Consider the following 27,315-nt stretch of genomic DNA (forward strand, 5'->3'; position numbering starts at 1 on the left):
AGCCGTGGATCGTCATTGGGGAAGGAAACAGTTCAACTTTGAGCACCTGCAGCCTTGAGTTACATCGGAGCGGTCGCCGGCCGACATATGCCACTTTTCTGGCAGTTCCACCCACTGAATCCACCCGCTCAACATCAACCCTTTGCTATAGAAATATCAGCTTGTTCCAAGATCTACCCCTCCATTGCAGACACATCATACGACGTAGTATGCTGCGGGTACTCTACCTAAAGCATTATGACTTCATCGCCGCGAGATTGCGATGGCCAAGGTAATCAAGACATGTAAATACTGTATACATCTATGATATGTTTAGGATCGCTACAACCAACTACTGCCCTGCTTTCTCGAATATCAAAGCCTCCTCCATCCAATATTCGCCTTTACGTAGTGGCAAAGTTACAGGATTCGTTTTGCTTTGCTTGGTAGGTGCCGTGCCGCGTCTGAATACACCCGTTAGTTCATTTATGTATTGTACGATGAGTTACCCATAAGCACTCGTTCCAACCGTTACTTATTTTGGGTAGGCAAGTTCATCGCACTAACCTAACCTTAGATACATATCTAGCCGTGGGATGTAATGTATTGTACATACTGTGATTTTGTAAGCGTGGGTTTCAAAAGTGGATGCTTCAGGTATGATGATAGGGTAAGTTAGCTTAGTCGAAATGAGGCATGGCCTCAATATGGTGAGTCACCAAGAAAAGACCATTATTAGATCCTTCACGAATGCTCTTGTCCAAAATCCCATGTCCCTAACCGCAATTTCCCATAACATTTTTTTTTTATGCTTCAGGTCAAAAAAGGTGGTACCCTGTCTCACCTAGGTGGGTGGGTTGGCTGACTTTGGCCGGGTCACGAGTACCCCCCCTTCCCTTTTCATCATCCCGAGCAGAGCCCTCGTCGTTTTGGTGTCCTGACGATAAGATAAAGCTCAATCGCGGATCGCGGTGGAGTGAGGTAGCTTCGTAGGGGTCCGGTGAGAGTGTAGAGAAGCATAGAGGTAGAGAGATGTCTCCCATTACTGTCTCTCTACACACCACACACACCCGCCCAATATGGGACCTGTCCAAGTTCTCGTAAGTCATCAGACACACCAGTATCCTGCCCGAGTAGAATGAGATTTTGGACTGGGGTCTGCCATCTCGCTTTATGTATTTTTAGATGTATACAAGTATTTGTATATAAAAGTCTTGCACCCCACGGCCATAGCCCAATAAGAGAAAGTTGCCATCATCTTGATGATTGAAAATCAACCCAGAGAGCTGACGCGATCAACTTACCTACCTATACCATTATAATTGTGATATTCGCCGTCGATCTGGCCAACGAGTTTTAACGCTGTCTCGGGAACCAAAGTTGCAGTGATACTGTGATACTTGGTTCACAACCAAAAACATCATCATTATCATCAACAACAACAACAAGGACAACAAGAACAACGAGTCGGAAGATCGAAGTTACCTAACCTAGCAGGTTAGATACCTAAGTACGGATCAAGAAAGGTGTTTTTGGCTTGCTCTTCTCTGGTGGAGCTGATCGGAAGTCGGAACTAATACATGCTACCTGCTGCATGCGCCTGCCTACCTAACTACATAATCGGTTAAGGACGTACACGCCAAAAGCAACATATCGCTCCTGCTCTTACTTACTATAGTATTGTATTACCATACAATCAATACAAGGGATTCGCCCCAGGGATTTCTCCGAGGATTCCAAAGGTTGTAGGCAACCAATCAATTTTCCGAGGATTCTAGGGAAGGCACACAAACGGCGCTCTTGCATTGGCTTTTGCACTACGAAGTACACTGTCCTACCTGCCTATTGGGTAGTCTTCTTAAGTAGGTATGTACATCCATCACCTACCTGCCTTGCCTGTTGAGTATCGGATCTCAGCGGACTAAAACTGTCAGACGCTTTCTGTTCGCTCACTTCACTTTACTCAACTCAACACACGTCACCTTACTTTACCTCACTTCACTTCACTTCCCCTTTACTTCACCTTACTTACACGTATTCAAGGCTGCCTTTAGCAAGTTCAAAACTAAGCGCAATTTCTCTTTCTCTTGGTTTTACATCTCATTCATTCATATGTCTCTCGGCTCGCTTTGTCGGATCGATCTGTTATATCCGTTCCAAATTGCACCCGATTGCCTGTGGCCGGCTTTGCCAAGTAAAACCTAAAATCCTGAGAGAGATCCTCGTATAAGACCTCGCCAAAGTCAGTCAGCCCCTCCATTGGTACCCCCCGGCGCTCTCGGTTCGAGCTTCGCCCACACAGCTACGCCCGCTTCGTCTGGAGAGTTGAAAAGAGCTGGCAACATTGCCTTGCTGGCAACTTATTATTACTTTGCCTTACTTACGGAGTTCACCCAACCCACCGGCTAGGCTACCTACCTAGATCCTCCCTTAAACCCCTAATATAGGACCTTTACCGCCTCGAATCCTGGTAATCCCATCCTAGAGCCTTATTGCTTGCTCATATACAATAACCGCATTCCCAACCATTTTAACCCTATCCATTTTCTCTTGCCGGTTTTTGAATTAATACAAATCCGACATACGCCCTCGTGCCTCTGGACGTTATTCTGATATACGATTCATCACCTACTGTGCAACCAGTCGCTCTTAATAAGGGCCGACTAAACCCGGCGTCACCTCCGTGCTTACCGTCTGACAGGTCTCGTCGTTTTTAGCCTCTGCCTATCGTACTCAGTACGACCTACCCTGCATTTGGCCGTTGCTTTTAAGGCCAGAATCACCGTCATTGAGGGCCACCATCCCCTCGGCCATCTACTTGTCGCCTCTTACTGGTGTAGGGATTATAGCGGCATACCGCCATTCAGACCCGGCGAAGCGACTATAACCATTACTTCGCTTATCCAACTCCGAGGAAATCAATCTTGACTTCCTTTTCCTTTTTCCTTCCTTCTTCCTTCTTCCCTTTTCCCAAAAGGGCTTACGGACGGAAACCAATAAATACCACCAACATTTTGTTGTTGGTTGTGCGCATTGACTCTAGAGTCTAGCCAGTACGTACATTTCTAATCATTAAATAAACCCTCCGCACCTCGGACTACTGGTGTCGGACGGACCTCAGCATAACAAGGGACGAAAGCAGAAAAAGGAATTAGTAAAAGAAAGAAGAATTCGGCAGAACCCTTGGTCCAAGTCAATTCAGCTTAACTTGGTTTCGTTCTAACCCTCCACTTAACAGAACCTTCGCGAGCTTCTTCCACCTATTTACGGAGCCTCGCTCTATATACCGTTTTTTTATCACCTATTTGTTCAACAAGCCGGCGCATTCCCGCAACGTCGTTTACTACCTACCTGCATGGCTACGTAATTTGTGGCCGACGACAAACATCTTGACACTGTAGAACCTTTTTCTCAACCGAGGTAAGAGATACTGTATTTTCCCTTTCATTTTCAGTGTCGCATGAATTCCCACAGTATTACCCAGTTTCTTGTTTCCTTATACTGTACCTACACACTGCGGCGCTGAATTATTTCAGCGCACTATTCAAATACACCGTACCCCACAGTTACCCACTACCCTTGGATCCCTCATTCTTAAGTACCTACCTATAACTTTTATAATACCCACTCGACGACGAGGTGCGGGGCTGACTTTGCTCTGTCCGCCTACAGAATAAACCCTTACACTGCAGATACTCCATTTTCGACCATATTATTAGATCCAGTATTGTTGTAGATCGTTACGGCGACCACTCATACTCGGTTCTTATTTTATTTATATATATTACGCTGGCACTCGTCTTCGATCCCTCTCTTTTTCTTTTACCCCGACGCCCGCCGAACGCGATGGCACAACACGCCTTCAACCAGTTTGGCAGCGCCCAAAACCCAGGCGGCGCAGGCAACAACGTCGACCCCAATGATCTGACTATGTCTGGCACCTATGCTGCATCCTACTCCAACAACTTTAACGGGAACAACAATTCCTCGAATTTCTTCGGCGATGATGAATTACTCGACACTCTCGGAAGTCCGACAGATCCTATGCCCAATCAACACGGTATGCACAATCAAGGTCAGGAGTTTGGCGGCATGGGCGAGATGAATATGGGATTTTCGCAAGGCATCTACCATCAGAACAGTCATGGTTTGCCCATGGACCAATCGCATATCAATGGCTACTCCAACACCCCAGACGGAGATCCTATCCAAAGCCCATTCGTGCATAGCTTCAACCAGGCACAATTCCACCAGATGCAGCAGCAGCACCAACAATTCGGAAACTCTTTGCAGTCGCCGATATCTTACTCAGGTTCTCCTCTAGCCGGTTCTGATTTAAACAACGAGAGCAACGATCCTGGTTATTTGAACACAAAGTCTCGACCCCAATTGTCTCACACCATGCAGCGCAAATCTTCTAACACCCGAGGTCCACTTACACCAAAGTCTGCGGCAGCCATGTCCAACTTGACGGTGAGCTCTCGTGAAGCATCAGGGTTCGGCCCCCAACCCATACGCACCACAAACAGTCACCACGAGAAGTCTCCTTCTGGTCAGTGGATGCACACTCCAAACAGCCTCTCCTCCTTTCCCGGGTCAGGTTTCTCTTCACCTATGCAACCTGGTATGCAAAACCCGCAGATTGCAGATGTGTTACTGAAGGGAGGTACCTCTATGCCTGCGAAACTAAACACACCGCCCAATGCTGTCTCATCGCAAGAGATGAAGAGAAAGAGGCGTCGTGAATCACACAATCTTGTTGAGCGACGACGTAGAGACAATATCAACGAGAGAATCCAGGACCTAAGCAAACTCGTGCCCACACACAGACTGGAAGACGAGAAAATCCGAAAGCTTATCCAGAATGGTACGCCTTTGTCTCCTAGCCTGACCGGAATTTCCCTCCCGGCACAAGCTACATCCGCACTGGCGGGACCAGGGGCGAAACGGGCCACTGGTGTCGGTAACATTACCACCGGGCTTCCTCTCGAGGAAAAGGACAAAGGTCCCAATAAAGGTGATATCCTCAACGGCGCAGTGAGTTGGACGAGAGACCTAATGTGGATGCTCCACTTGAAACTCCAACAGCAGGAAGAGCTCGTCAACACGATTGTGGAGCTTGGCGGCACTGTTCCTCTCGAGCTCACCGAAGATGAGAAGCGAATGCAAACAGAGCTGATGGAAGCAATGACTAAGAACGGCCCACACACCTTCTCATACTCTCGCTTTGCTGGATCTGGGCTACGAGTACCTCAGCATACCGACTACAGAGGAGACTCGGTAAACGGATCAGACAGCGCTATTGCTGGAAACTCTGTGAGTCCCGACGGTCATGATACGGTAGACCTTGGAACAGATATAGGAGATGCTGGCCAGTACTGGAACGACCCAGACGATGATGGCAGTGGCCCTGCATCTATCAATTTTAAGGAGGAAGACGAATTCGGGATGGACCTTTCAAACGACTAGCCAGTGTTGTGCATCAAGCATTTTTCTAGGCAATAGCTGAGATCTTGTTGCTCCTTGACCCCTTTTTCATCGTTTTTGACATTGAGGTGACACCTCAGTCGCAATCTTCAGTCAACTTTTTTTCAGTCATTTTAGGCATCCGAGTCAAGGGAAGGGTGACTATACTGCATAGGCGGCTGTTTAGGAGAACCGGCGTTCTATCTCATCCCACCAGCTGGTGGGATATTGGTACGGGGTGGTCGGTCATTTGGTGGTTCTTGTCCGGTAAATCCGGGTATGGTGGGACTCTCGTTATTTTCCACACCCCTTATTCATTTTTCCTTTATTTTTATTCATTTTTTATCTTTTCCCCCGTCTAGCATTTTCATTGCGGGCCGGGCTTGTTAATTTTCAATGATACCTCGAGGATTACGGAGTTAGTTGTCATTTTCACAGATATAGTGTGTGCCCATTGATTTTCGCATTTGCATCACTGTCAGCTTTTTCCTTTTACTTTCCGGGCTCCTGCATGTAGCCGTCACGACCTCCGAGGGGGAGGGTTCGGCATTATATATTCTGTGTATTCGTGAATTTAGTTGAGGGGAATTGGGCTCGAGGTCCGAGGCCTCGTGGGAAATGAGTAGGGAGGGCCATATATACTCCAGCAGTATATGGGAGTAATAGTCATGCACACAAATTACTTGCAAACCTATATTTTTTTTTCCTGTGTACCATGCCTGTGTGTGAATTGCTAGTTCCCTGATCTTGATACATTTATTGGAATATCTAAACATAAACCAATCTCCCTCCCCCTTCTCTAGGTGATAGCTATAACGACTAGGGGGTTCTATATACCCAGTCTCTACTAGCTCTAGTCATGTTCTAGTCCTAGTTCTCATCCTCGTTCCCCTACCTAGGTACGTACTCACATATCTAGGTTAGGTACATATACGATGCGACTTTCTTACACACTCGTTTGTCTATCTAACTACTTAATTACCAGGTATAACATCAGTACCTAGTAGGAGACAGACCTCCCCCCCCTTTCTCCTCTTTCCCCCTTCCTCCCCCCTCTTCTCATTCTACCAATGCCTGACACAAACAAGATACTCGCTCATAGAATTCAGCAAGTTCCACGCATCGCGGCGCTTCAGATCCTCGTGCAGGGCGACGCGCTCAAGGGCGCTGCGGCCGTTGAGGTATTTCCAGAAGACGGGCCAGGCGGCGCGGGGGTTGAGGGTTTTGCCTGCCCCTCCTGAACTTGCTGTGCCTCCGCTGCTGCTTCCTGCCGTTGGTGCTTCTCCTGATGGTGATGCTGCGGCTGCTACGCCCACTCTAGTTCCTCCTACGCGGGTTCTTCCTCTTGCGGAGAGGGTGGCAACAGCGGTGGTGGTGGTGGAGGAATGCGGGATGCTCTCGGGAAGTCGGCGGCCGATGGCGGCGAGGTAGCGGGAGTCGCGGTCGCCGACGCGGCCGGCGTCGACGATGACGTGGGGGCTTAGATGGGAGAGGTGCGGGGCGTCGTTCATGGAGGGGTGGTCCGTTTGTCGGGGTGGGGGGCGGCGTGCGTGAGCGGCTGCCTTCTCGGCGGCTTCGCGGTGGGCTTTGGTGGCGAGGCGATCGAGGCGCGCTTGTTCTGCTGCTTGCTCGCCGGCCGTGGTGGTGATTACTGGGGATCTGATGGTTGCGGTCGAGGATGTCATGGATATTGGCATTGCTGTTGTGGCTGTGGCTGCAGTTAGGCCACTACTGTCCGCATCATCGGTTATGGTGGTGTCAGTAGCGGGGATTTGGGGAGATGAGGAAGGGGAGTGCGTATCAGAGGAGGATGAAAGGGCGGGAGGCGACGATGACGCGTGGGACGAAGAGTCGGCGCCACTATCGCTAAATACACGGGCTTCCTCTTCTTGCGCGGCCCGTAGCTCCTCTGCTTCGATCTCGTAATCAACCTCGTACAAGATCTCAGGCCAAACAACGACATAGGCGAAAGTGCAGAGCTGGGTCACCCAGCCGCCGCGCATGAGCCAGGCTAGCATGGCCAAATACGTTGGGCGGTGGTTCTTGCTAGGGGCAAAGAGCTTGTAGGAGCGTGGTGCAGCAGATAGGGCCGCAAGGAATTCTGGTAAAGGGGGCGCAAGGGGGAACGCACGCGCCCAAGCCTGACTAGCCCGTGGCAACCGGTTCATATCGCTGTTTGGTGATAGAATATAGACGTCCCGTGCGTGCAGAGGCGGGATCGCAATCGCTCGCCGCCAAAAGATGAAGTGCTGCGCGTATTTCCGGACTTGGGCTGGTGAGAGTGCGGTACCTTGACCGATTTGGTAGAACCTATTCCATGGGTGTGAGAAGGGTTCACAAATTCATTATATAGACTCAAGATAGGGGATGTACTTACGACATTGTAGGCTTCGAAAGTCTCACAAATTCGATCATTGCTGCAGTGGTCTCGTCCGGGTCGGCCTGAAGTTCCCCTATTATCTTCTTCTCATCGCTCATTAGGAGCAGGGCAAAATTCTTATCGAGGAAGCTTGGGTCGTTTAAACTATCTTCCTCCACGAATGAATTTGCCGTCGTGATCCATAATCCCTTTGACCCACTCTCGTCATCAGGAGGGAGATCTGTGAGGTAGAAGGGCACGGGTATCTGGACCGAATGGGTGACAGCGCCTTCTGGTGTTTCTAACTGCAATGCTGCGATCCTGTTATGAGAAACGGCCTCGTATATGTCTTGCATAGATGCTGCCAGGGATGAAACATCGAGAATCTCCTTCCATAAGGTGCTCATCTTGGTTTCTATAAATAAATTATTAGTTTCATAACTAAACGCCAGCAAATATGATAACCAGAAGACTACCGCGTACTTTCTTCTCGCCCCTTATCTTTTAAGGTGAGAATTCGTTTCGACTCCTTCCAAACGAAATCGCTCTTCTGCTGGCTGTACTTGTAGGCTTTGTTGGTTTTCCGGATGATGTGAAAATACAGATTCTCGGCCAGCTCCTTTGCCTCGTGCTTCTTCGGATTCAGGATGAAGACAAGGTTGAACATGGTCATGCCACTTTTTTTCTCGTCGGCTTCGTCCAGCAAATTGCTGGATGCGACATCTTCTGCGGCCGTATCCTTAACCTCGACTTGCGGTACATCGCCTCCGATGACCGAGGATTCGCCATTCTTAGTAGCCGAGTCCGGGTTCTCTGGCGATCTAGGGGGTTGGTACTTGGGTTGCTTCCTCTTTGTCCGCCATATGCCATTCTCGGGAACGTATATGGGATAGGAAGCGAAACAGAGCTGGTCTAGAGAGACGTGGAATAGTTTCTTGTGGAAAGCTCGGTTGGGGGTGAGGAGACTCTCAAGGTCCTTGGTGGGATAGCCGGCTACGTGCTCCCATGGGACTATCTGAGAGCCGCTTTCAGTCTCCAGATGGTCGTCGTGATTCCAATTCTGTAGATCAATGGACATGGGAAGCGAACAAGAGGGCGCTTCAAAGGAAGGGATGGAGGAATTGGTAAAAAGATCGTCATCGTCGTCTAACTCGTCCCTGGGCATGCGATGACGGGAGGGCTGGGCTCCTGGGCCTGGCTGTAGGATCCGGGGCGGGTAGTGAAAGACAAACAATGGCCCATCGCGTAGCCGGTTGACGACGAGGGCGACTCCAAGGAAGTTGGATGTATTTGGTAGTATGGGGGATGCCATCCTGCCGAGATCTGGTGATACGTATGGAGGGCGACACAGGTCTCAGGTCCGATTTACTCGCCAATTTTCCAGACCCGAGCTCCAACGAGCATCTTAGCCGTCACAAAACTCATCCAACTACGATAAACCCATTCCAAGTATTTCTCTGCAGCACAAATTACTCAAAACCGAAGCTGTTTTATCAATATTGGGGTTGTATTTAAATACATTGTAGTACGTGGTAGGAATAATAATAATATTGTAGTCCTCGATGTTCAAACAGTTCAATGCTCTTGTAAGTTCAAAATTGGTATGTACCTAGTACCTACCCATACTAGGTACTCAATGTTCAGGGCCTATCAAAGTTAAAAGAAACTCGGACCTGTATTGTTCCATTCTCTTATAAAGAGGCGCTACTGTTTAATATCGGGGTATTGCTATAACGAGCTTATTCATATTCTGAGTTCTTCATGAGCGGCGGTTTAGATAGGTATCTCGGAGTTGAAGTATGTAGAGTGTTATGTGATTTCTTTGTTGCATTTTTATGTAACATCATTCTTAGAACCTAAACTAAGCCAAAGCAGTATAGATGCCTCAGAAGAATCCATTCTTTCAAAGCACAAACGCGCAGGTACCTGAATGCACCTGAATGAGATCCCTATCTCCATACCGTTCCTCCTAATGTCCAGAGTACATAGATGAGAAACCTTTCCTCCGTTTGATCCGATTCTATGTACAGCCCCGGAATACTACGCATGTGCAAACGAGAGACGACATATCTATAAACAACAACCGAAATATACACACGCATTCAGAAAAAGGGTCATGGCCGTTCGTAACGTCGTTCAATCCACTTCTGCCTCTCCCCTACTTCGATGTCATGCCCATTTTCGTAGCTCGATGAGCAGTATCATACCCAAATATCCTCTTCGTTGATTCAGATCCGATTCGATTCAATGTTCATATGTGTCCACCCATAAGCCCTAGTCCAACACCTGCAACAATGCCAGCCACACAGGCGGCCGTAGGCCGGGCTGCGTTGTTTCCCGTGCCGATGACGAAACCCCCCGTTGTGCCGGCTGCGGTGCACTGGCTACTCTGCAGGTTATAGCAGGCCTCAGACGAAAGACTCGAACAGACGGATGTGGCTGTAGCCGCGGGTAAGCCGGTGGCCTGGGTGGCAGCGACGGTGGTCCCACCTCCGCCCGGGACCACGATGGTAACGCCCCACGCGGCGCCGGCACTACTATCGGCTAGGCCCGAGACGCAGGCCTGGTAGTTCCTGGAGCACTGGCTGACGGCGGAGGTGCACGCGACCGAGTTGGCGAACGAGGTTGGTATGTAGGGGAACTGGAAGTACGTGTTGCTCACAAAGGAAGGCGTGGGCGTGGCACCGGTAGGCGCTACTCCGGTACACGTAGCGCTGCAAATTTGAAGGGGCGTGTAAGTTATAAGCGATGGATTTTACGACATTTACGAATTACGTGGGAAGATAGGTAGGTTACTCACGTCGTAGGGCAGCACGCAGCCTGACTTTGGGCATCTAGTGCACATAATTGACCATTTTCGCAACAGGTGCCAGAGAAGGCGGGACCTCGATCCTCGCAGCTAAAGTAGTCGGTAGGGCAAGTGAGTTGCCTCCTGTGGATAGGAGCGAAGTCCTCAAAGTTTCCGTATGCTAGTGGGTTGACAATTGGATCGGCGAGCGTAAGGGTCGTCACGGCTATATAGCAGACCGCGGCATATCGGTAAGAACTTAATCGCATCTTTATTTCTTCTTTTTTTTTCTTCCCTCTTAATTATTTGAAAGCATCAAATTTGTAGATCGCCTGCGGGGCCGTACTTGGCGCTGATAGAAGTTTTATAATGAAACAATGAAGACACCGAACAGACCGAAGGGACGAGAAACAATTGGACAGAAAGGCTATGCAGTACGTGGTGTGGAAATACACCGCCCACGACAATGCAGACACGAGGTGGGGAGAGCTGTTTGGGTGGCGGCACGTTACAGTATGTTACAGTATTGGACTCGTGGGCGTTAAGTACCTGGAATAGGTAGGTAGGTATGTTAGAATGTTAGGAATTGAGGAGGCATCAATGATATATACAATTTGTAGAAGGATAGAAAAGGCGATGGAGCAAGTGAGGCTTTGCTTTTAACATATGTAAATATCAATTCGTAAATTCGTATTAAAGATGAGGCTAACTAGTAAGATGTAAGGTAGGCAATCATGTACAGTAAAGATGGACAGTAGTTACATATGCAAGCTTGTTTGTAGAGCACATGTGTAGCAAATCAGGTTTAAAGTGTGTGCTAAGAAGAATGATGATTTGTGCGAAAGTGATGTCAAGTTATCTCGGCAGTGGTTGGTTCGCCCAGCAACCACTCAGGTACTACCTACATGTAGTACTTACCTCCCTAGCATGTAGTTACCTAAAGGTCACTATGTACAATACATAGTACTGGTGGGGGGAGGGGTAGAAACTTCAAATGTACCTAAGGTTAGTACTGTAACAATGTTCAATTGACATCCATGGATGTATTGCGGTACCGTAGTTCTCGAACGAACAACGAACCACTTTTTACTATGAAGGAACTTAAACATCAAGACACACTCTGAGTCTCTCAAATTCGGCCACATATAAAACAAGGAACGAGTTCGGTATGAGTTCTTTTGGCAGCCCTGGCTCGGGTCCATATGCTGGGAAACCTACCCCGTATGTTTTTGAATACATTTTTACCTGTATGATAACTTCATCTCACAGAGAAGACTAACTGACTGGTTTTGCTCAATTCGCCCCCAGGCCACAGCGCGGTAGCTTTCCTTTAGATCACGATGGTCAGTTAATAACGAAGCCTCTTGTCTGTCTCTATATATACTTATCATAGTATATATGCATCTGTTTTATTAGGAGAATGCAAATCTGTCATGACTAAGTATCTCTCATGTATCAAAAAGGTCAAGGGACTCAACGACGATGAATGTCGAAACCTCGCCAAATCATATTTGGCCTGTCGCATGGATCGGTAAGTATTCCTTCTGAAGTGTTTGGATTCTACTTGACTTCTTGTTCTTTCTCTTTCTCTCTCGCATTCTAATTTCCTAATTCTCTTAGCAATCTTATGGCGAAGGATGACTTCAAAAATCTCGGCTTCGGTTCGAGTCCCGAAACAGATACGACATCAAGTTCAAAGTCCCAAGAACGGTAACTTAGAGACAGAGGTGTGCAATTAAAGGTACATACTTGGTAATAGCCGATTATAAGGTATTGGTACATAAAACACATACAGAATTATACAAGAACCGGGGCAAACCTCCTCTCCATCTTATAACCGTACAGCCAATCGATGTTCTTAACTTTATTATCACAATCACTTCTACACGTGCTTATATATATATGCAAACTATCTTTCTTTTTGAAATGGAATGAATTATCGGTTATATTATTGTATATTTTGTCTGAAGAGAACAGACTGAAAGGTTCCAGGTCTCAAAATTCCTAATATAAAAGCAGGAAGCATGTTACGAAGCGCTGGCCAACTGCCGAGATATCCCATCTTCCGCATTTCCCCTGTTCGCCGTTACTTATCTTACGACTCAACTCTAAAGAATCTTAAGATTGGGAGTCATACACGGGTTATCTTCCAGGGGTTCACAGGTTTGTAGTATTTTTCTCAGATGCTCAACCTCATAATTTACGTAGGCTGGTAAGAACATATACTTACACATAGGCTTTAGGAAAACAGGCAGGTCGACCCTGTCACCACAAATCCGTTCTCTAATTCATAACTCATAATCCATAAAATCCTGACCTATTGAAATAAAATAGGCTACGACCAATGCACGAGAGTCCTTAAAATGGGGAACCAATATAGTCGGGGGCGTGACGCCAGGTCGCGAAGGAGAGCACCTAGGCCTGCCCGTCCTGCCTAGTGTTCGAAAGGTAGGTACGAATACATATTTTGGGGGGGGGCAGATTAGGAGTGCAAAACGCAACATTATTTTAACAGACGAAACTTCTCTGTAGGCTATGGAAGTCCTTAGACCCGATGCGACGGGGATCTACGTAGCAGCTCACCAGGCTGTTGGCGCAATCGAAGAGGCCATCGAGGCCGAGGTCCCCCTTATCGTTGCCGTGGCGGAACACATTCCCCTACATGACTTTTTTCGAGTATGTACACACCTATGCCTATCATCACGTCTCACAGGTAAACGAAAATAATGATGAAAGGGGAGCTAATATTTCATATCCCTTTCCTTCTTTTCTGCTAGATTTACTCCATGTTACAAACGCAGTCTACCTGCAGACTGCTTGGTGCGAATTCACCAGGCATCATATCAGCCGTGGGGAAATGCAGGATCGGTTAGCAAGCCAATGCCTTTTCCTAGGTATCTATGTATGTTGTAGAAACGGTCAACTTACCATCCCTTGCAACGTATAGGCTTCCATCCTATACCATGTTTTCAACCGGGACGAATAGGGATCGTGGCTAGGTCAGGGACGTTGAGTTATGAGAGTATGTCTTGTCCCATCCTTCTTCCTACATGTATCACTATTTCTCTCAACGGCTAAATACTACTCTGCATCAGCCGCTGCCTCGACCCTGAGAGCCGGTTTAGGTCAAAGCATGTGTATAGGCATTGGAGGCGATATGATCCCAGGCACGACCTTGAAGGAAGGCCTGCAAATTCTCGTCGAGGATGACGATACCGAGGGTATCGCATTCATAGGAGAGGTAGGGGGCTATGGCGAGCTCGAGGCTGCCGAATTCATCAAGTCATACCGTGCTCAAAATAAAAACCCAAAGTAAGTATTACCACAAGTCATATAACAAATTGCAGTGCTGGCGTTGACCCATTTTCTCGGGACAGGCCAATCGCTGCCCTTGTCGCAGGCATGCAGACGGTCCCAGGACAGCCAATGGGCCACGCAGGAGCAGTATCTCTCCTTGGCGAACCATCAACAGCGACTAAGCTCGAAGCTTTGAGGGCAGCTGGAGTAGCAATAGTCGGCCACCCTTCCAGATTCGGGCCGGTGCTGAAGTCTATGATAGACGCCACCAATGTAGCTGCTTCAGGCAGCGGTATTTCCCAGAGGAGAGGAATTCATACCGTAGCCCATCGGCCGACCTCATCTCAACGGGCACTACCCAGGAAAACTTGGTGCCAACGACGAAGCTTTTACCTATCAGAAACGGCCCTGCGTCTCCTCCGCAAACGAGGTCTCCCCATCGCGGACAGTACCACTCGTCAGTCCAGTCTCCCCCTAGAAGAAGAAGAAGAAACATTTTTGGACCTCCCTCAACCACAAGGCCCCGACATCGTGGATACAAGTCGGCCTAGACGTCTGGTAGTGACATTCAACCGATCCGCGAAAAACCCTTGTATAATCGCATTCCACCCCGACAACAATTCCGAGTTCGAGAAATTTGATTTCGACTATGGCGCAGCGGCGGAAGACATCCCGATCGAAGACATAGCATTCTTCCAAGGTCTGCCCCTGTCCTCAATTCCCTCCCTAGGGAAGATCGTTACCGGACTCGTGCGTCTTTTTAAGGAGAAGGAGGCCTTTCAGCTCTCGGTCGAGATCCGGTGCAAAGATAGCAAGGATGGCCTGACGATGGTGATCACGGACGCACAGCTAGGTTTCGATGACGCCGCGTTCCGGAGCGGTGGGCGCCACGCCGATCTCCAGAAGCTGCGGACCAAACTTCTCGAGCACACGGTCGAGAGTGACGGGATCACGTACATGAAACTGGCGCCGCCAGGGAACATCGGCACGCTGGTCAACGGCGCGGGCTTGGCGATGAATACCGTGGATGCGCTCGCCGCTGCGGGGGGCCACGCAGCGAATTTCTTGGATACGGGTGGGAAGGCTACGAGCGAGACGGTGAAGCGGAGCTTTGAGCTTATATTGGAGGACCAGGATGTCAAGGTATGATGAATTCTAATTCTTTCCCCTTACTTATTTCGTCCCTAGTATCTAATGAAGTTACTAACTCCCACGACCCTCTCCTTCTTAGTGCATATTCGTCAACATCTTTGGCGGCCTAACCCGCGGCGACATGATCGCCGAGGGTATCGTCCTAGCCTTTAAAGACCTGCGCATCCCTTTACCCGTCGTCGTCCGCATCCGCGGGACGAACGAGCGGGAGGGCCAGCGCATCATCGCTGAGAGTGGGCTGCCGCTGTTCGCCTTCGATGACTTTGATGAGGCTGCTGCGAAGGCTATCGAGCTGGCGAATCAGGAGTAGATGGATAGATCAGCATGTATGGATCTGATGAGATATACATATATAGAATACTTTTTTATATAACTATCCATGTACCTGCATAAATAATACTAACTATCATTTAATACTATTTTCACTTTTACTTTTTTTCTCGGAGAATTCAAATATTGGTTAGTTCGGCTTACATACGGCCTCGCCCTCGCCCTCGCTTGTCCGCTTGCTTGCTTGCTTACTTACTTAATAACCCCGAAAAACTAAACTGCCCTACCTACCTAAACTAATGCACCCCAAAGGCAAAGAAGAAAAAAAAAGGCAAAAGCGATATAACACAACATAACAAGCCCAAATTTTCAACAACCAATGGAAAATCAAAACCAAAAAAAAAAGGTGGTATAGTATAGTGGAAAGTACGACACGTTGTGGATATACAGAAATTATTATACTAGTACCGTGTAGACCTGGGTTCGATTCCCAGTACCGCCAGCGGTGTTTAACTTTTTCTTTTCGTTTTTCTCTTTTTGTGTTCTTTCCTTTTTTTCTAGAATTAGGGACTTGGTTTTGAAGTACAATACACATATAATGGTATCAGCCAATTTCTTTTTTGGCTTTCTTTTTTCTCTAGTTGTCTTAATGCTGGTTCGCTGTGAATGACGTAGGAGTGATGATGTATGCACGTACTATAGTATTGAATTACATCTATTAGGTAGGTAACTAACCTAGTAGACTAGTAGTAGTATATCCTATGCGTAGTATGTATGCTACATAACCTCGGTAAGTTCTATGCAATGCAAGATAAGGTTGTCTTATGTACAATATTTCATAAATATCATCTATCATTAGCGTCTTGACATAGTTATACCTAACTGACCTCGTACGGATTGCGTTAATTCATATGCAATTGCCATGCATTATCATTACACACGTTCTATGACCCATAGTCCTTTGAGCATGGAGAACCGCCGCTGGGCAGCAGTAGATTGGGGGGCATCAATCCGCGGCTCTTGTTCCAAGGCTGATGCCAAAACGCCGTCGTCACGAATGGCCAATTCACGCTGTTCCTTGCTGAGCCGCACTTGCTCCAACTCCCAGACCTTCCAGGCTCTAAGGGCCCAGCCTATATTGTTCGAAGCAGTCAGCCAATCGGATGTTGAGCAGGGAAAGGCGGGAAAGGATGCCTTCTGGCTCCGGTCATTTCCCGGAAAGGGGCTACCGAAGCGGTGAGACTTACCAAATACGAAGGCACCTAGATAGAGAGATGCGGTGAGGAGTTGGACGTGCAGGTAGCCCCGCGGCCCCGGACCTCGGAGGCTCACAGCTATGACTTCGGCGAAGGTGGCCGGTAAAACAAGCACGAGCCAAGTCATGGACAGTGCTAGCAACTAAGCGTTAGCAACTACCTATAGCGAAATTGCGGTAGCTGAGGAAGCCAACGTCCAAGATTGACAGGCTTACCTGAAGGAATAAGAGCGAGCCCGACGACTTCGGCGCATATCGGGGCAACAGTAGCCCATATCACGCCAGCCACGCAACCGCTAAGAAGGGCAAATACGATACATGCAGCCAGACTCTTTGTCCCAAATGTCCAGACAAACATGCAGAGAAGACCGCAAAATAGCGTGCAGAGGTTGGCGATGTTGAGACGGCCAACAGAATCGCTCGACAATCCTATCATGGGTCGTCCAAGTCCTTGAGAAACTGAGCAGTGATGTTAGCCTCGGATGTGTGCTAGCCCCTGACTTGCTTGGGGAGACATACGATTAAACAGCGCTCCAACTAATGAAGCTTGAGAGGCAGACAAGCCAACAAACTGGCAGTAGTCTACGATGCTAAAGACGAGGATGATGTATGCGATAAGAGAAAGGACCATCCAAGCCTGAAACAGGAGGAACGGAGGTCTCCTGAAGAGCCCCCAGTTGAAGGCTACATGGATGGAACCAATAGCTTCGTTGCGGTCTCGTATGAGCATGACAGCGACACTGTTGACTACAAAACATATGATAGCCAAAATGCGAAAGGCCCATGGCAGGCCGACATGGGCGATCATGGCATTGGTTGCTAAGGAGTAGCAGAGACCGCCGAAGCCCGAGCCTGACACGGCAATGGCGTTAGCAAAGGACCGGCGCTTCACGAACCACTGAGGTGGCACGGAAGCGGAGGCAACGAAAATCAGGCCCATGCCAAATCCAAAGGCCACGCCCTGGCTTAACAGCAAGTGCCATAGTTCAGTAGCAAAAGAGGACCCGATGAATGCAATCCTATCATATATTAGTCAGTGAATGTTGTATCAGGCTTAAACAGACAACCCACGTTTGGAGCACAATCCCGATGAAAATAGTTAGCCGCGTACCGCATCGTTTCCACCCCACGAGGGTTGTTGCCAGGGGAGAGACCAGCAGAGCTATAATATTATTGTCAGTTAAGGTACACTACATGGTTCACGAAACCCCCACCCAAAACAGCCCTGAAGGCTCTGAAATCAAGAGAGGCACACACCGATAGAGATGGAGAGACCGCCGACGAAAGCGTATCCGAGTTGGCTTGTTCCGAAAGTGCCTGTTCTTAGATAATAGGCGAGGAAGACAGCAAAAGTCTATGGAATAGCACAAGATGGTTAGAAATGTTACATAGTACACTAGGTTAGCTCGCTGGTGTTGAAACAGGGCTTACAGAGTTGAGTCCCCAAGTGTGGGCGTTTAGCAGCCATATGCTAAAAATGACCACCCTGGAAATAAAACAGTTAATAACAAACAACTAATTATTAGTGTAGTGACTCCATGATCCTATCCCTGAACGTACCAACCATAACCGCCTTCTTTAAAATCCCCTTGCGATTGTGGATTCGTCTCAGGAGCATTTTCAATGGATGAGTCATTACTACTCTCGTTACTTTCTAATTGCTTGTCAGATTCAGCCATATCTAAACTTGTCACAAAAAAGACTTATCAAGGAATAGTAAGAATAAGTTTATGGAGAGAAACAATTGCACGAAAGTCTCGACATGAAAACTATATGTCAAATCATAACCCTCTTATATATATGAAAGTAGAAAAACTTCGTTTACCGTAGATCTATGATTTATCATCATGGTGTGCCGGAAATAAAGGCTGTCTTTATAACACTTATTATGTAACTGCTGACCGGAAATAAGAAAAAAATTGAGTACAAAAAAAAAAGTGAGGGTGGTATTGCTGGGTTGGTAATAACTACTAATAGCCCAACCTTATTAATGGACTTCAAAGTGAATTTGGTGGATGCGTCGAGTTCGCTCGGCTAGAAAAGAGGTAACTAAGGAGAAAAAGCCCCCGGTTCCGACCCGTGTTACCCGCCCCACGGGGCCGTGGCCACTTAAGGCAATTGGAACTTGGCGTTCTCGGATCTCATCTGCGTATGTAATACATACATAGTGTTAAGTGTATAATAGGTATAAGTTAATAGGTATAAAATAAGCATTCTCCCGAGACGGAGGTGCTCATTCACCTATCATAGCCATCATAATCAACATACCCCCTTGAAGGGCATGTGAAAAGACCTAGTACTAATGGTCATACCGCGAAATCATTATAGGTTGCCAAGAGTATACTTATCGGAGACAAATCTCACTAGAATCCTCCATTCCACTTCATTAACCATACTACCCCCTGCATCATTGGTCACGGCCTTGGAGCCTGACTTATGGATGCTCTGGTATAGTTAACTGTGAGTTCTGGAAGATCGGCGGTGGGCAAGAGTTGCCGGAAGAGCCTCAGAAGCACGTGCTGAATAGTACCTGCATGCAGCAACCAAACCTATTCAAGTTCGTGTTGCATCCGTTGGGTGGATTCACCGGATTGATGCGAACTTGGGTATGTTGTACCGAATTGACAGAAATGAGTGCTGGAGAAGTTTGAATTGAGAGGATTGGCTCTTTTACCTAATGTTAGGAGTTAGTTATTAGTACGTAGTAACTTAGTACATGTAGCACAGGTTGACAGACAGGCGGTACCAGGAAGGTGTTCAAGTGGAGACTACCCTTAGATGGATCTTCACAAGGTTCATTGAATGTTAAACAGACAAAAGACAAAGTTCGGGTAGGTGCAATTTGACCTCTTGATGGTCAGCTGACTTACATATGTAGTACATCTAGGTATATGTAAAACATGCAGAAAAGAGAAGTCGCAAACTGAATTTCAACATGGAACTTACCAAGTATTATGTAAACCTTGAACATGATATTTATGACTACTAGGTATGTATGTATGTATGTATGTATGTATGTATGTATGTATTATCCAAGTGGCTTCAATCTTCTTGTTCTTCAAATTGCAACACCGCCTGACAGACACTTCATCAAGGCTGTGCATCGTTTAGAATGCGCTGACAGCAGAGACTATTCTTTCGTGGCATAATTCTGTTGGGCCAACATGGATAACTCGATTTACCATTGTGTGCTTCTCCCAATTGACAATATCCTATCTGCAGGTGGTTAATCGTCTCTGATACTTACATCGAAGGCGATATTTAATACCTGCAACCTTGGAATGGATTGATATATGTGGAATTGCATGTATTGTATTACATACTACTAGGTACTAATAGTACGTACATGTCTACTTACTTACATGTGGTAGGCTGGTAGTACGAACTTGGCGTAAGTAAATCAAGATAATCAACGGTAAAAAACTGTTACTATCGATTCCAACCTCTCGCAAGCCCTCAAATTCAAGGCTAGATGAAGACGACGTTGTCTCAGACTCTCGGCTAGAGAGATTTATATGTTAATTAACAACTTCCAAGGTTGCTTCTCTACACCAAATAAGTTGCAATTGTGGTAGTGACCGCCTTACATTTAAACTTTCTCATGGATATCCCAGCCAAGCTTTCTTCTTAATTCTAGAAAAACCAATCGCTGTAGCATCATAGGTGGAATCAGTACGGAGTACCTACCTGGTAGGTAGGTACTTAGGTACTTGTAGTTATATATTACCTAGCAGTCCAGATGTCGTTGAGTCACTGAGGTTAGCCTATTTTCCGTGATCATGCAGGCCCTGGAATCGCAATTACTCACATACAAACTAGCACTACTACTATGTAAGTAGCACTAAACACGCTTATCCCGGTCTTCGAGCTTCATTCATCACCTACCGCGTCAACAAGATATTTCGGTACTAGGTATATATACATATCAAGGTATGGATGGGTTCGCTACGATTCGCATACCTCGGCTCTGTATGCATTGTGTAGTAGTACACTCATTCGTACTTACCGGATAGATATTGGATGATATGTAGGTACATACATATAAATAAAATCAGCGTGGCTCAGGTACAGGGCATTCATGCATGCATATGTACCTAGACATGTACCTAGACATGTCCCTAGTACGTACCTAGATAGTAGTTTGAACAACTGTTCTAGGTGGGGAAACAACTGGGCCCAAAACCGCCAGTTGTCCTACCATTGATGTCTCTTAGATTCTCGGAAGGCTCAGAAGGCGGTTGCTTCCTTGCAACTTCCTGCCTCCCGTCCTACCTAAAATCGGCTGCCCCGCCAACAGACCAAAACATTGGGAAAATTGGGTAGCGGTTAACCCTGCAACCAAACCCTGCAACGATAGGTACTCACCCCATTCCACGCTTGGCCTATAAAGGGTCTTGAGTGGGAACACATCATCAATGCACTATCGCTTTCTGCTTTCTGCTCAATGTTTCTGTGAGACATTCTTCATTCTAGCCCATAATAATAAATACCTACTTTACTTACTTTATTATTCCTTTCTTCCCTTGAGACCTCATAGGTAACATATGAAGAATTGATATTGATATTTGATATTTGATATTAATATCCTTGTTTAGCAAAGAATTAGTCTTACGAAGTGTATCGATATAGAAATATTGGCCTATTATAAACAATCCCCATCCGGCCTACACTATTTCGTCAACAATCCTAAAGTGCTAACTAGGTAATCTACCTAACCTACCTACATATTACATATTGAGCTGAATCCTGCACAACAAACGACAAACACCACCTCTGCAAACATGATGCGAGGCAGGTCCAAGGAGAGGTCATCTTCGCCTAGAAAGGTGACGCCGCCTTCGCCAACTTATATGGACAGTGAACAATTTGGTTTGTAGAGCTTCATCCAGCATCATTGTCACATGCTTCCAGAAACACTAACGTGGGGTCTTTCTGTAGCGGCATATTTGGCAGGGCTTCGAGATAATCGCGTCAGTCGCCCAGGAGGGGCACGGCCTCCACCACCATCCACAAGACAAGCTCGGGATTCTACAGAACGACTTGCCATGGGCCGTCCATCACCTGCGAGCGCATCTGTGTTATCTGAAGCCTCTACTAGCCCAAAGAAACCCCACTCTGATGCTCCTAAGCCACGGGGTAGTCGCCATAGTTTTGCACCAAGCGTGGCATCTCGTTACACTACTAATTCAACTGCGACTATGTCGGGGAGGGACTACTACCCGGAAAGTACCGCCGCCGTTTCTCCTTTGAAACCAGGCGAGGTTGTCCCTAGCGCCACATATATCGAGCGTGGCCAACGGTGGATGGAGAAGGAAGAGGCTGTGTCGCTTCGCGAGGCCATGGATGCTATGGATGCTGTGAATCTGAGGGGGGAAGATAAAGATAGGGAAGAAGGTGGGGAACAGGACGACGACGAATCTCGACTGTACAATGCCGCTCTCGACGAGGCAGCTGAATTGGTCTGGCGGCACCAACACGGCATAAAAACACCCGAACCTGGCGCACCCTACCGCTACAAGCCACATCTACGCAAGAATAGCTACGCCCATGCACGTGCTGCTAGTGTCGGTATGTATGGCGATGATATTGGCGCGACTGGGCTTGCACGAGACTCTGTTCGATCTCTCTCCGGGAGTTCGTCTGGTAGTGAACGGGCGCCCTCGCCGACTAGTGCTCGTACAAGTATGGATCAACAACGTACATATTCTATGGGATCAACTAAGTCGAAATCGAAATCGTACGGCACGGTAGGTGGTGCGCCACGTTCGAGCTCGGGCAGTCGCCGTCTCAGTAGTCTGAAGCGTAACATTAGCGGAGAGATAGAGAAGCCATTCTCTGGCGATCAAATCTGGGAAGAGCCTGAGTGCACTACCCCTGAGCATAGGAACCCAAGACAACCTCGGATACCCGAGGAACCGCAACCCCTGGGATTGAAAGCGAGAGGGATTCCTAACAGGGTCCAGTTCGCGCCCGATTCCGCGCCAGAGGCTGCCGCGGCAGCCCCCCTACCCGCGAAACCATTGTCGAGATATGAGATTCACAAGAATCCGCCGACGCAATCCCGTAATCCTACCTACACAAAAAATAACCAATCTAATTCGCCGCGGACACCGCAAGACAGTCCCACCAAAAATGGCATGGAGATCCGCAGTGATGACATCAGACTGGCTACCAGCATGCGGCTCAAAGATCGCAGTGCCAAGCTCCCCACTCCGTCGGCCGTCAGTGACAGCCCCGGACGTCCAATCGTAAGCTTTGACAAAAACTGGAAGCCCTTGGAGGAGGGAGAGGCGACTGATGCAAAGCCAGAAGAGCCCAAGCCTATTAACACCCAAACCCATACCAACTCCAACAACCCAAACCTCCCAAGCAACGGCAACAGCAACTCCAACAGCCCTACCAATACCACCAACCGCCGAGTCGGACCTTTCGGGGTCCTCGGGAAAGAGCGTCAGGGTTCACAAACTGCGCAGCCGAATGTCAATGTCCCTACTATCGCAGTTACGCCGGGCCCTCAGACCCCGGTTCCATCGTCCTCACGGGCACCTGGCAACGCGCCGTCCATCCCAAGTATTCAGGTAGATGGAGCGAATGATCGCCCAAGGGTGCCTGCTATTTCCGTTTCAGGCGATGGACCCACTATCCCTTCTATTGTGCTACCCGGTGACGACGACGACGACCATAACGACTACAGGGGCGGCGGCGGCGGCGGCGGTGGTGGTGGTGGTAGCCGCAAATTGCCTAACCTACCAACGATTGTTACCCCCAACGCTGACGCTAATCAAAGCAATGCTAGTAATGGCAACAAAAGGCCCTTGCCAACTAGACCGCTGCCTACCCCTAGGACCCCCACCCAGGCGCGAGGAGATCGTCCTCGAAGTCACTGGTCCCCAGCACCGGGCGTCACCGGTCGCCGCGCAACAGCCACTTGTCATGAATGCGCATTCCCCATCGAGGGTCGCTTCGTCGCGCTCGCCGGTGCCTCTGAGCGCTTCCATCCGCAATGCTTCCGATGCTACACTTGTGGCACCGCCTTGGAGGCGCTAGAAATCAGTCCGGAACCCGACAATTTCCGTTCTGAACGCCTAGCTCGGATCCGGCGACGGGCAGCGGGTGAGTTGTTGGAAGAGGAGCCCGGACAGACGATGGCGGAAGACGGGGACGAGCGTTTACGCTTCTATTGCCATCTGGACTGGCATGAGCAATTCGCGCCACGATGCAAACACTGCAAAACGCCGATCCTGGGCGAGCACGTGGTAGCACTTGGGGCACATTGGCATTACGGTCACTTCTTCTGTGCTGAGTGTGGTGACCCATTCGGCCGAGGCGACACCCACATCGAGAAGGACGGGTATGCGTGGTGTGTCAACTGCCAGACGAAGCGGACAGAAAGGCGTGCACCCAAGTGCCGCGGATGCCGGACTGCTGTCATTGGTCAGTACATCCGCGCCCTAGGCGGCGAGTGGCATGATGAGTGCTTTCGATGCGCCACGTGCGGCGGTGGCTTTGACGATGGCCAGATCTTCCCCATGCGCGAGCGCGGCGACAATGTTGTTCTCTGTACGCGGTGCCGGTCCGCGGAACTCAAGATGTGACGAGAATGAACGAAGAATGAAGAACGAGATGGAAACGGAAACGATGACTTTTTACGATTACGAAGACGGAATTACACTGAAGATGAACGTTAGGTACACACACATACGAGAGGCCTTTTGCGCACGAGAATCCCGCTCGGCTTAAGTATCACGATGGATGGATGGATGGATATCTTACTCGCACACAAGGTAAGACTGATCTGCTGATACGACTGTGGATTTTCCGCGCCTCCACAACACGAGTTTGGCGACTATTGCATTTTTGCGTTGTTTTTCGGGGCGTGCGTTTTGCGTTTTGCGTTTTGCGTTTTGCGTTTTGCTTTTGACTTAGGGTTCTGGGGTGCTGGCAGGTATGGCAAATGGTAGGGAATAACTAATCGATGGAGGATGGTGGCGTTCAGATTGTGTTCTTGTTTGAGGGAAAGAAAGAAAGTACTTGTATTTGACGGAATGTTTTTTCGGTGGCAACAGTAGTAATTCCGAAATACAGAGGAAAAGGACTCGTGTGCTTGATCCTAAGAATACATACCTGCTTGCTCTCTACTTGACCTGTCTATACTAGTTACCTATCCTAGGTACACAACGTGACTTGTGTTTGTGTGTGTTACTAATACTGAATATCTTGAACAATCCTTTAATGTTATTCTCCTATCAGATTGCTCTTTAGGGGGGGGGGAGGGAGGGATTTACCTTTACGTGTTCCACTACCTACCTACTCATACCTACGCACCTACATACATACCGCTCACTCAGCTCAGCTTCAAAGCACCTATTATTCAATCTACCCAAGGTATGGCGGGTGCTATGTTTGTTATACATGCTGACACTTGATAGTAGTTGGATAGATGGATTGGACATTTACGGGCTAGATCGATCTATGCTTTCAGCTACTAGGTAGCTACTGTACCTAAATATGTAGTTTAGAGAGGCAACCTACCTACCTACCTATAGTTATTACTACGCACCTAGGCTAGCCTTGGCGTAATCAAGCTGGCTTTATTTATTTATGTATGATGTGCTTACACCGATAGGTATGTATGTAGTAGTACATACTTACCTGCTTAGAGCTTATATAGGCGTATTACTCCTACGTGTGTATGTAGGTTTGCTGTGAGCCTTGCGGATTTAACGTTTTGTACCTAGCTAGGAGGCGGGGTGAGGAGGAGGAGGAGGAGGAGGAGGAGGAGGAGGAGGAGGAGGCAGGCTCTAGGTAGGCATCTACTACTCTTTGGATAACTACTACTACTTCTGGGGTGAATCTTAAGAGAGGTTGGTTGGTGGCTTGATGTGAGGGGCTGGGGATGAGTTTATATGATCAAAAGGGGGGAAGAGAAGCGTAGGTAGGCGGGTGGCTATATCTAGTCAAGTCACATAGGTAGGTAGGTAGTCATTTGTTGCACAGGAGGAAGAGTAAGGAGAACAGGAAGAAGAAACATGAGACGGAGATGCGGCGATAAGAGGAGTTCTAATCCGAGATCAGCCGCCCACCTCGATTAATAGAAGAAAGTACTTCTGAAAGATTCACAAACGCAATAGTCTAGATGACAAGTGCCCTCCTGCTTATGGTAGAAGATATAGCGAGAACCCCCAAGTATCGGTCCTCGAAGGCAAGAGAGAGAAATCGTCCCGTAGCCTCTTGTTTCCTTCACTGTCACCCGATTTCAATTCAGGTGTATCATAACCCCCGACTCCATTTCGGCGCACGTTTAGCCACACGTCAAATTGGCTTCTGCGTCCAAGGTAATACTAGTTACTTAACCAGCTGCATTGGGGCTAGTTGTCTCAGCAGCGGTACGCTCCTCCTACCTGTTCCTGGTGGACTTCCAGGGTGTCGCCATCGGCCATCTCTAACTACGAATACGAAATACCAAGGTTAGTAACCAAGAGGTATAACCAAAGTTGAGTGCGGAAGGGTCGTGGATTAATATCAAAAAAGGGAAAGGTAGAGGAAGAAAAAGCGGATCTTGAATGGCGTGAATTGGGAACTTACCGAGTCAGGCGTATCGCTCTTCTGCACTCGCTGTCCCTCGAATAGAAAACGGACAGCTTCGACGCTCTTGCCCTGGCGTTCGCAGAATGCCGTCATCAGCTTCTCGAGCTTGGTCGAGCGCTTGATCTTGAAGAAAACTTCGTTGTTGTTATCCGTGACCTTGATGTTGAGATGCTCGCTTCCACCCGCAGGTGCATCCTGGCGCTCGGCGGCAGGGCTTCCGCTGTCGTTCTCTCCAGACATCTTTGGATGATATGTGATATGTGATTTACGAATGAGACGGTTTTTATTATTTGAGCGTCCTAGGCGTCAAGCTTGCCTTTTCGAGGTTGAGATCAGTTCGTAAGATAGCTATTTATTGCGGCCGCCGGAAGGCGATATAGGTTAGCGGGAGGGTGCTCGGAGTATATTAGATGAAAGGCTGCCTATTGGGCACTTTGCAATGCAGGCACGCAAAATGGAAGGATGGGATGGGGATGGGGGACTCACAGGTCAGAAGACTGAGAGTGACGGATTGCTGGAGAATGCGATGTGGTGATAGAAAGTTTTGAAGCGGAAGAGGATGGAATGCTCTTCGTGTAGTATGTAAGGTATTTGGTATTTGAGTTACGAGTGGTGGAAAGAAGGAGATGTGACAAGGAAAAAAAAGAGGTAAGAAAAAAAAAGAAGTGAAGTACCTAAAAAGTGATGCGATTATGGTTGGTGAAGTTTCAATGTTCGAATGTTAGAATCAACGCGAAGAAGTACGTGAGTTGCCCTTTAGGTGAGAAACAAGGAACCTCCAGGGCTGTGACTACGCTAGATGCGGGGCAGTTGCTTGAGAGTTTCAATACATACATATGTACATAACTACCTACATAGTATGTGTAGCGCTATATCTATGTACCTATGTACCTTACATACTCAGTGCGGCTGCTCATTGGTTTCTTTTTTTTTTCTTCTTTTTTTTTTGCCCTCTAGGCAGTCACCTACGCCGGACCTACCTTTCCTTTCGCATTCATACTCTCAATAGTTTAAAGTATACTTGACCTAATTATGCACTAAGTGCTGCCGTTTTCAGCCCATTTATTCAAGGCCCAAGCCTCTAACCTACCTAATTAACTATGTAAACCTACATATGCCATATGGAAGTGATTTAGCCTAGATTGTACATATGTATATATC

General features: G+C 47.9%; 7 protein-coding genes and 1 non-coding gene across 8 annotated transcripts; 4 read left to right on the top strand and 4 right to left on the bottom strand.

The window, feature by feature from the left end:
* The first annotated feature begins 3,404 nt into the window (after nt 1-3,404).
* Nucleotides 3,405-5,656, top strand: GGS25DRAFT_234245 (uncharacterized protein). Its single transcript, XM_049257045.1, has one exon. It carries the CDS (start codon nt 3,826-3,828, stop codon nt 5,446-5,448), a length of 1,623 nt encoding a protein of 540 aa, XP_049117762.1. The 5' UTR covers nt 3,405-3,825; the 3' UTR covers nt 5,449-5,656.
* Nucleotides 5,657-6,153: 497 nt separating this feature from the next.
* GGS25DRAFT_486274 (nitrogen permease regulator of amino acid transport activity 3-domain-containing protein) lies at nt 6,154-9,448 on the bottom strand. The gene is made up of 3 exons (XM_049260615.1): nt 8,288-9,448; nt 7,823-8,219; nt 6,154-7,755 (listed from the first exon to the last, which is right to left on the bottom strand). Exons 1-3 carry the CDS (start codon nt 9,114-9,116, stop codon nt 6,510-6,512), a joined length of 2,472 nt encoding a protein of 823 aa, XP_049117763.1. The 5' UTR covers nt 9,117-9,448; the 3' UTR covers nt 6,154-6,509.
* Nucleotides 9,449-9,605: 157 nt separating this feature from the next.
* GGS25DRAFT_486275 (uncharacterized protein) lies at nt 9,606-11,439 on the bottom strand. The gene is made up of 2 exons (XM_049260616.1): nt 10,605-11,439; nt 9,606-10,518 (listed from the first exon to the last, which is right to left on the bottom strand). Exons 1-2 carry the CDS (start codon nt 10,859-10,861, stop codon nt 10,056-10,058), a joined length of 720 nt encoding a protein of 239 aa, XP_049117764.1. The 5' UTR covers nt 10,862-11,439; the 3' UTR covers nt 9,606-10,055.
* A 1,415-nt stretch (nt 11,440-12,854) lies between these two features.
* GGS25DRAFT_234458 (succinyl-CoA synthetase-like protein) lies at nt 12,855-15,482 on the top strand. Its single transcript, XM_049257046.1, has 6 exons — nt 12,855-13,040; nt 13,125-13,268; nt 13,370-13,460; nt 13,540-13,614; nt 13,688-13,904; nt 13,970-15,482. Exons 2-6 carry the CDS (start codon nt 13,128-13,130, stop codon nt 15,036-15,038), a joined length of 1,593 nt encoding a protein of 530 aa, XP_049117765.1. The 5' UTR covers nt 12,855-13,040; nt 13,125-13,127; the 3' UTR covers nt 15,039-15,482.
* Nucleotides 15,483-15,716: 234 nt separating this feature from the next.
* On the top strand, nt 15,717-15,813 carry GGS25DRAFT_t39. The gene has a single exon. It is a non-coding gene; the product is annotated as a tRNA-His (tRNA).
* Nucleotides 15,814-16,244: 431 nt separating this feature from the next.
* GGS25DRAFT_520599 (MFS general substrate transporter) lies at nt 16,245-18,245 on the bottom strand (the record flags this gene model as incomplete). Its single annotated transcript, XM_049263901.1, has 8 exons — nt 16,245-16,444; nt 16,559-16,702; nt 16,783-17,025; nt 17,086-17,585; nt 17,638-17,728; nt 17,824-17,920; nt 17,998-18,052; nt 18,127-18,245. The coding sequence occupies 8 exons, from the start codon at nt 18,243-18,245 to the stop codon at nt 16,245-16,247; spliced, it is 1,449 nt and encodes a 482-aa protein (XP_049117766.1).
* Nucleotides 18,246-21,347: 3,102 nt separating this feature from the next.
* GGS25DRAFT_530840 (uncharacterized protein) lies at nt 21,348-24,242 on the top strand (the record flags this gene model as incomplete). The annotated part of the gene is made up of 2 exons (XM_049265428.1): nt 21,348-21,435; nt 21,505-24,242. 2 exons carry the CDS (start codon nt 21,348-21,350, stop codon nt 24,159-24,161), a joined length of 2,745 nt encoding a protein of 914 aa, XP_049117767.1. The 3' UTR covers nt 24,162-24,242.
* A 1,212-nt stretch (nt 24,243-25,454) lies between these two features.
* Nucleotides 25,455-26,958, bottom strand: GGS25DRAFT_486338 (ubiquitin-like protein). Its single transcript, XM_049260617.1, has 3 exons — nt 26,641-26,958; nt 26,152-26,502; nt 25,455-26,012 (listed from the first exon to the last, which is right to left on the bottom strand). The coding sequence occupies exons 2-3, from the start codon at nt 26,392-26,394 to the stop codon at nt 25,944-25,946; spliced, it is 312 nt and encodes a 103-aa protein (XP_049117768.1). The 5' UTR covers nt 26,395-26,502; nt 26,641-26,958; the 3' UTR covers nt 25,455-25,943.
* Between the last annotated feature and the right edge of the window lie 357 nt (nt 26,959-27,315).

This window comes from Hypoxylon fragiforme (genome assembly GCF_022984875.1).
Source record: "Hypoxylon fragiforme strain CBS 206.31 chromosome Unknown GGS25scaffold_4, whole genome shotgun sequence".
Lineage (NCBI taxonomy): Eukaryota > Fungi > Ascomycota > Sordariomycetes > Xylariales > Hypoxylaceae > Hypoxylon > Hypoxylon fragiforme.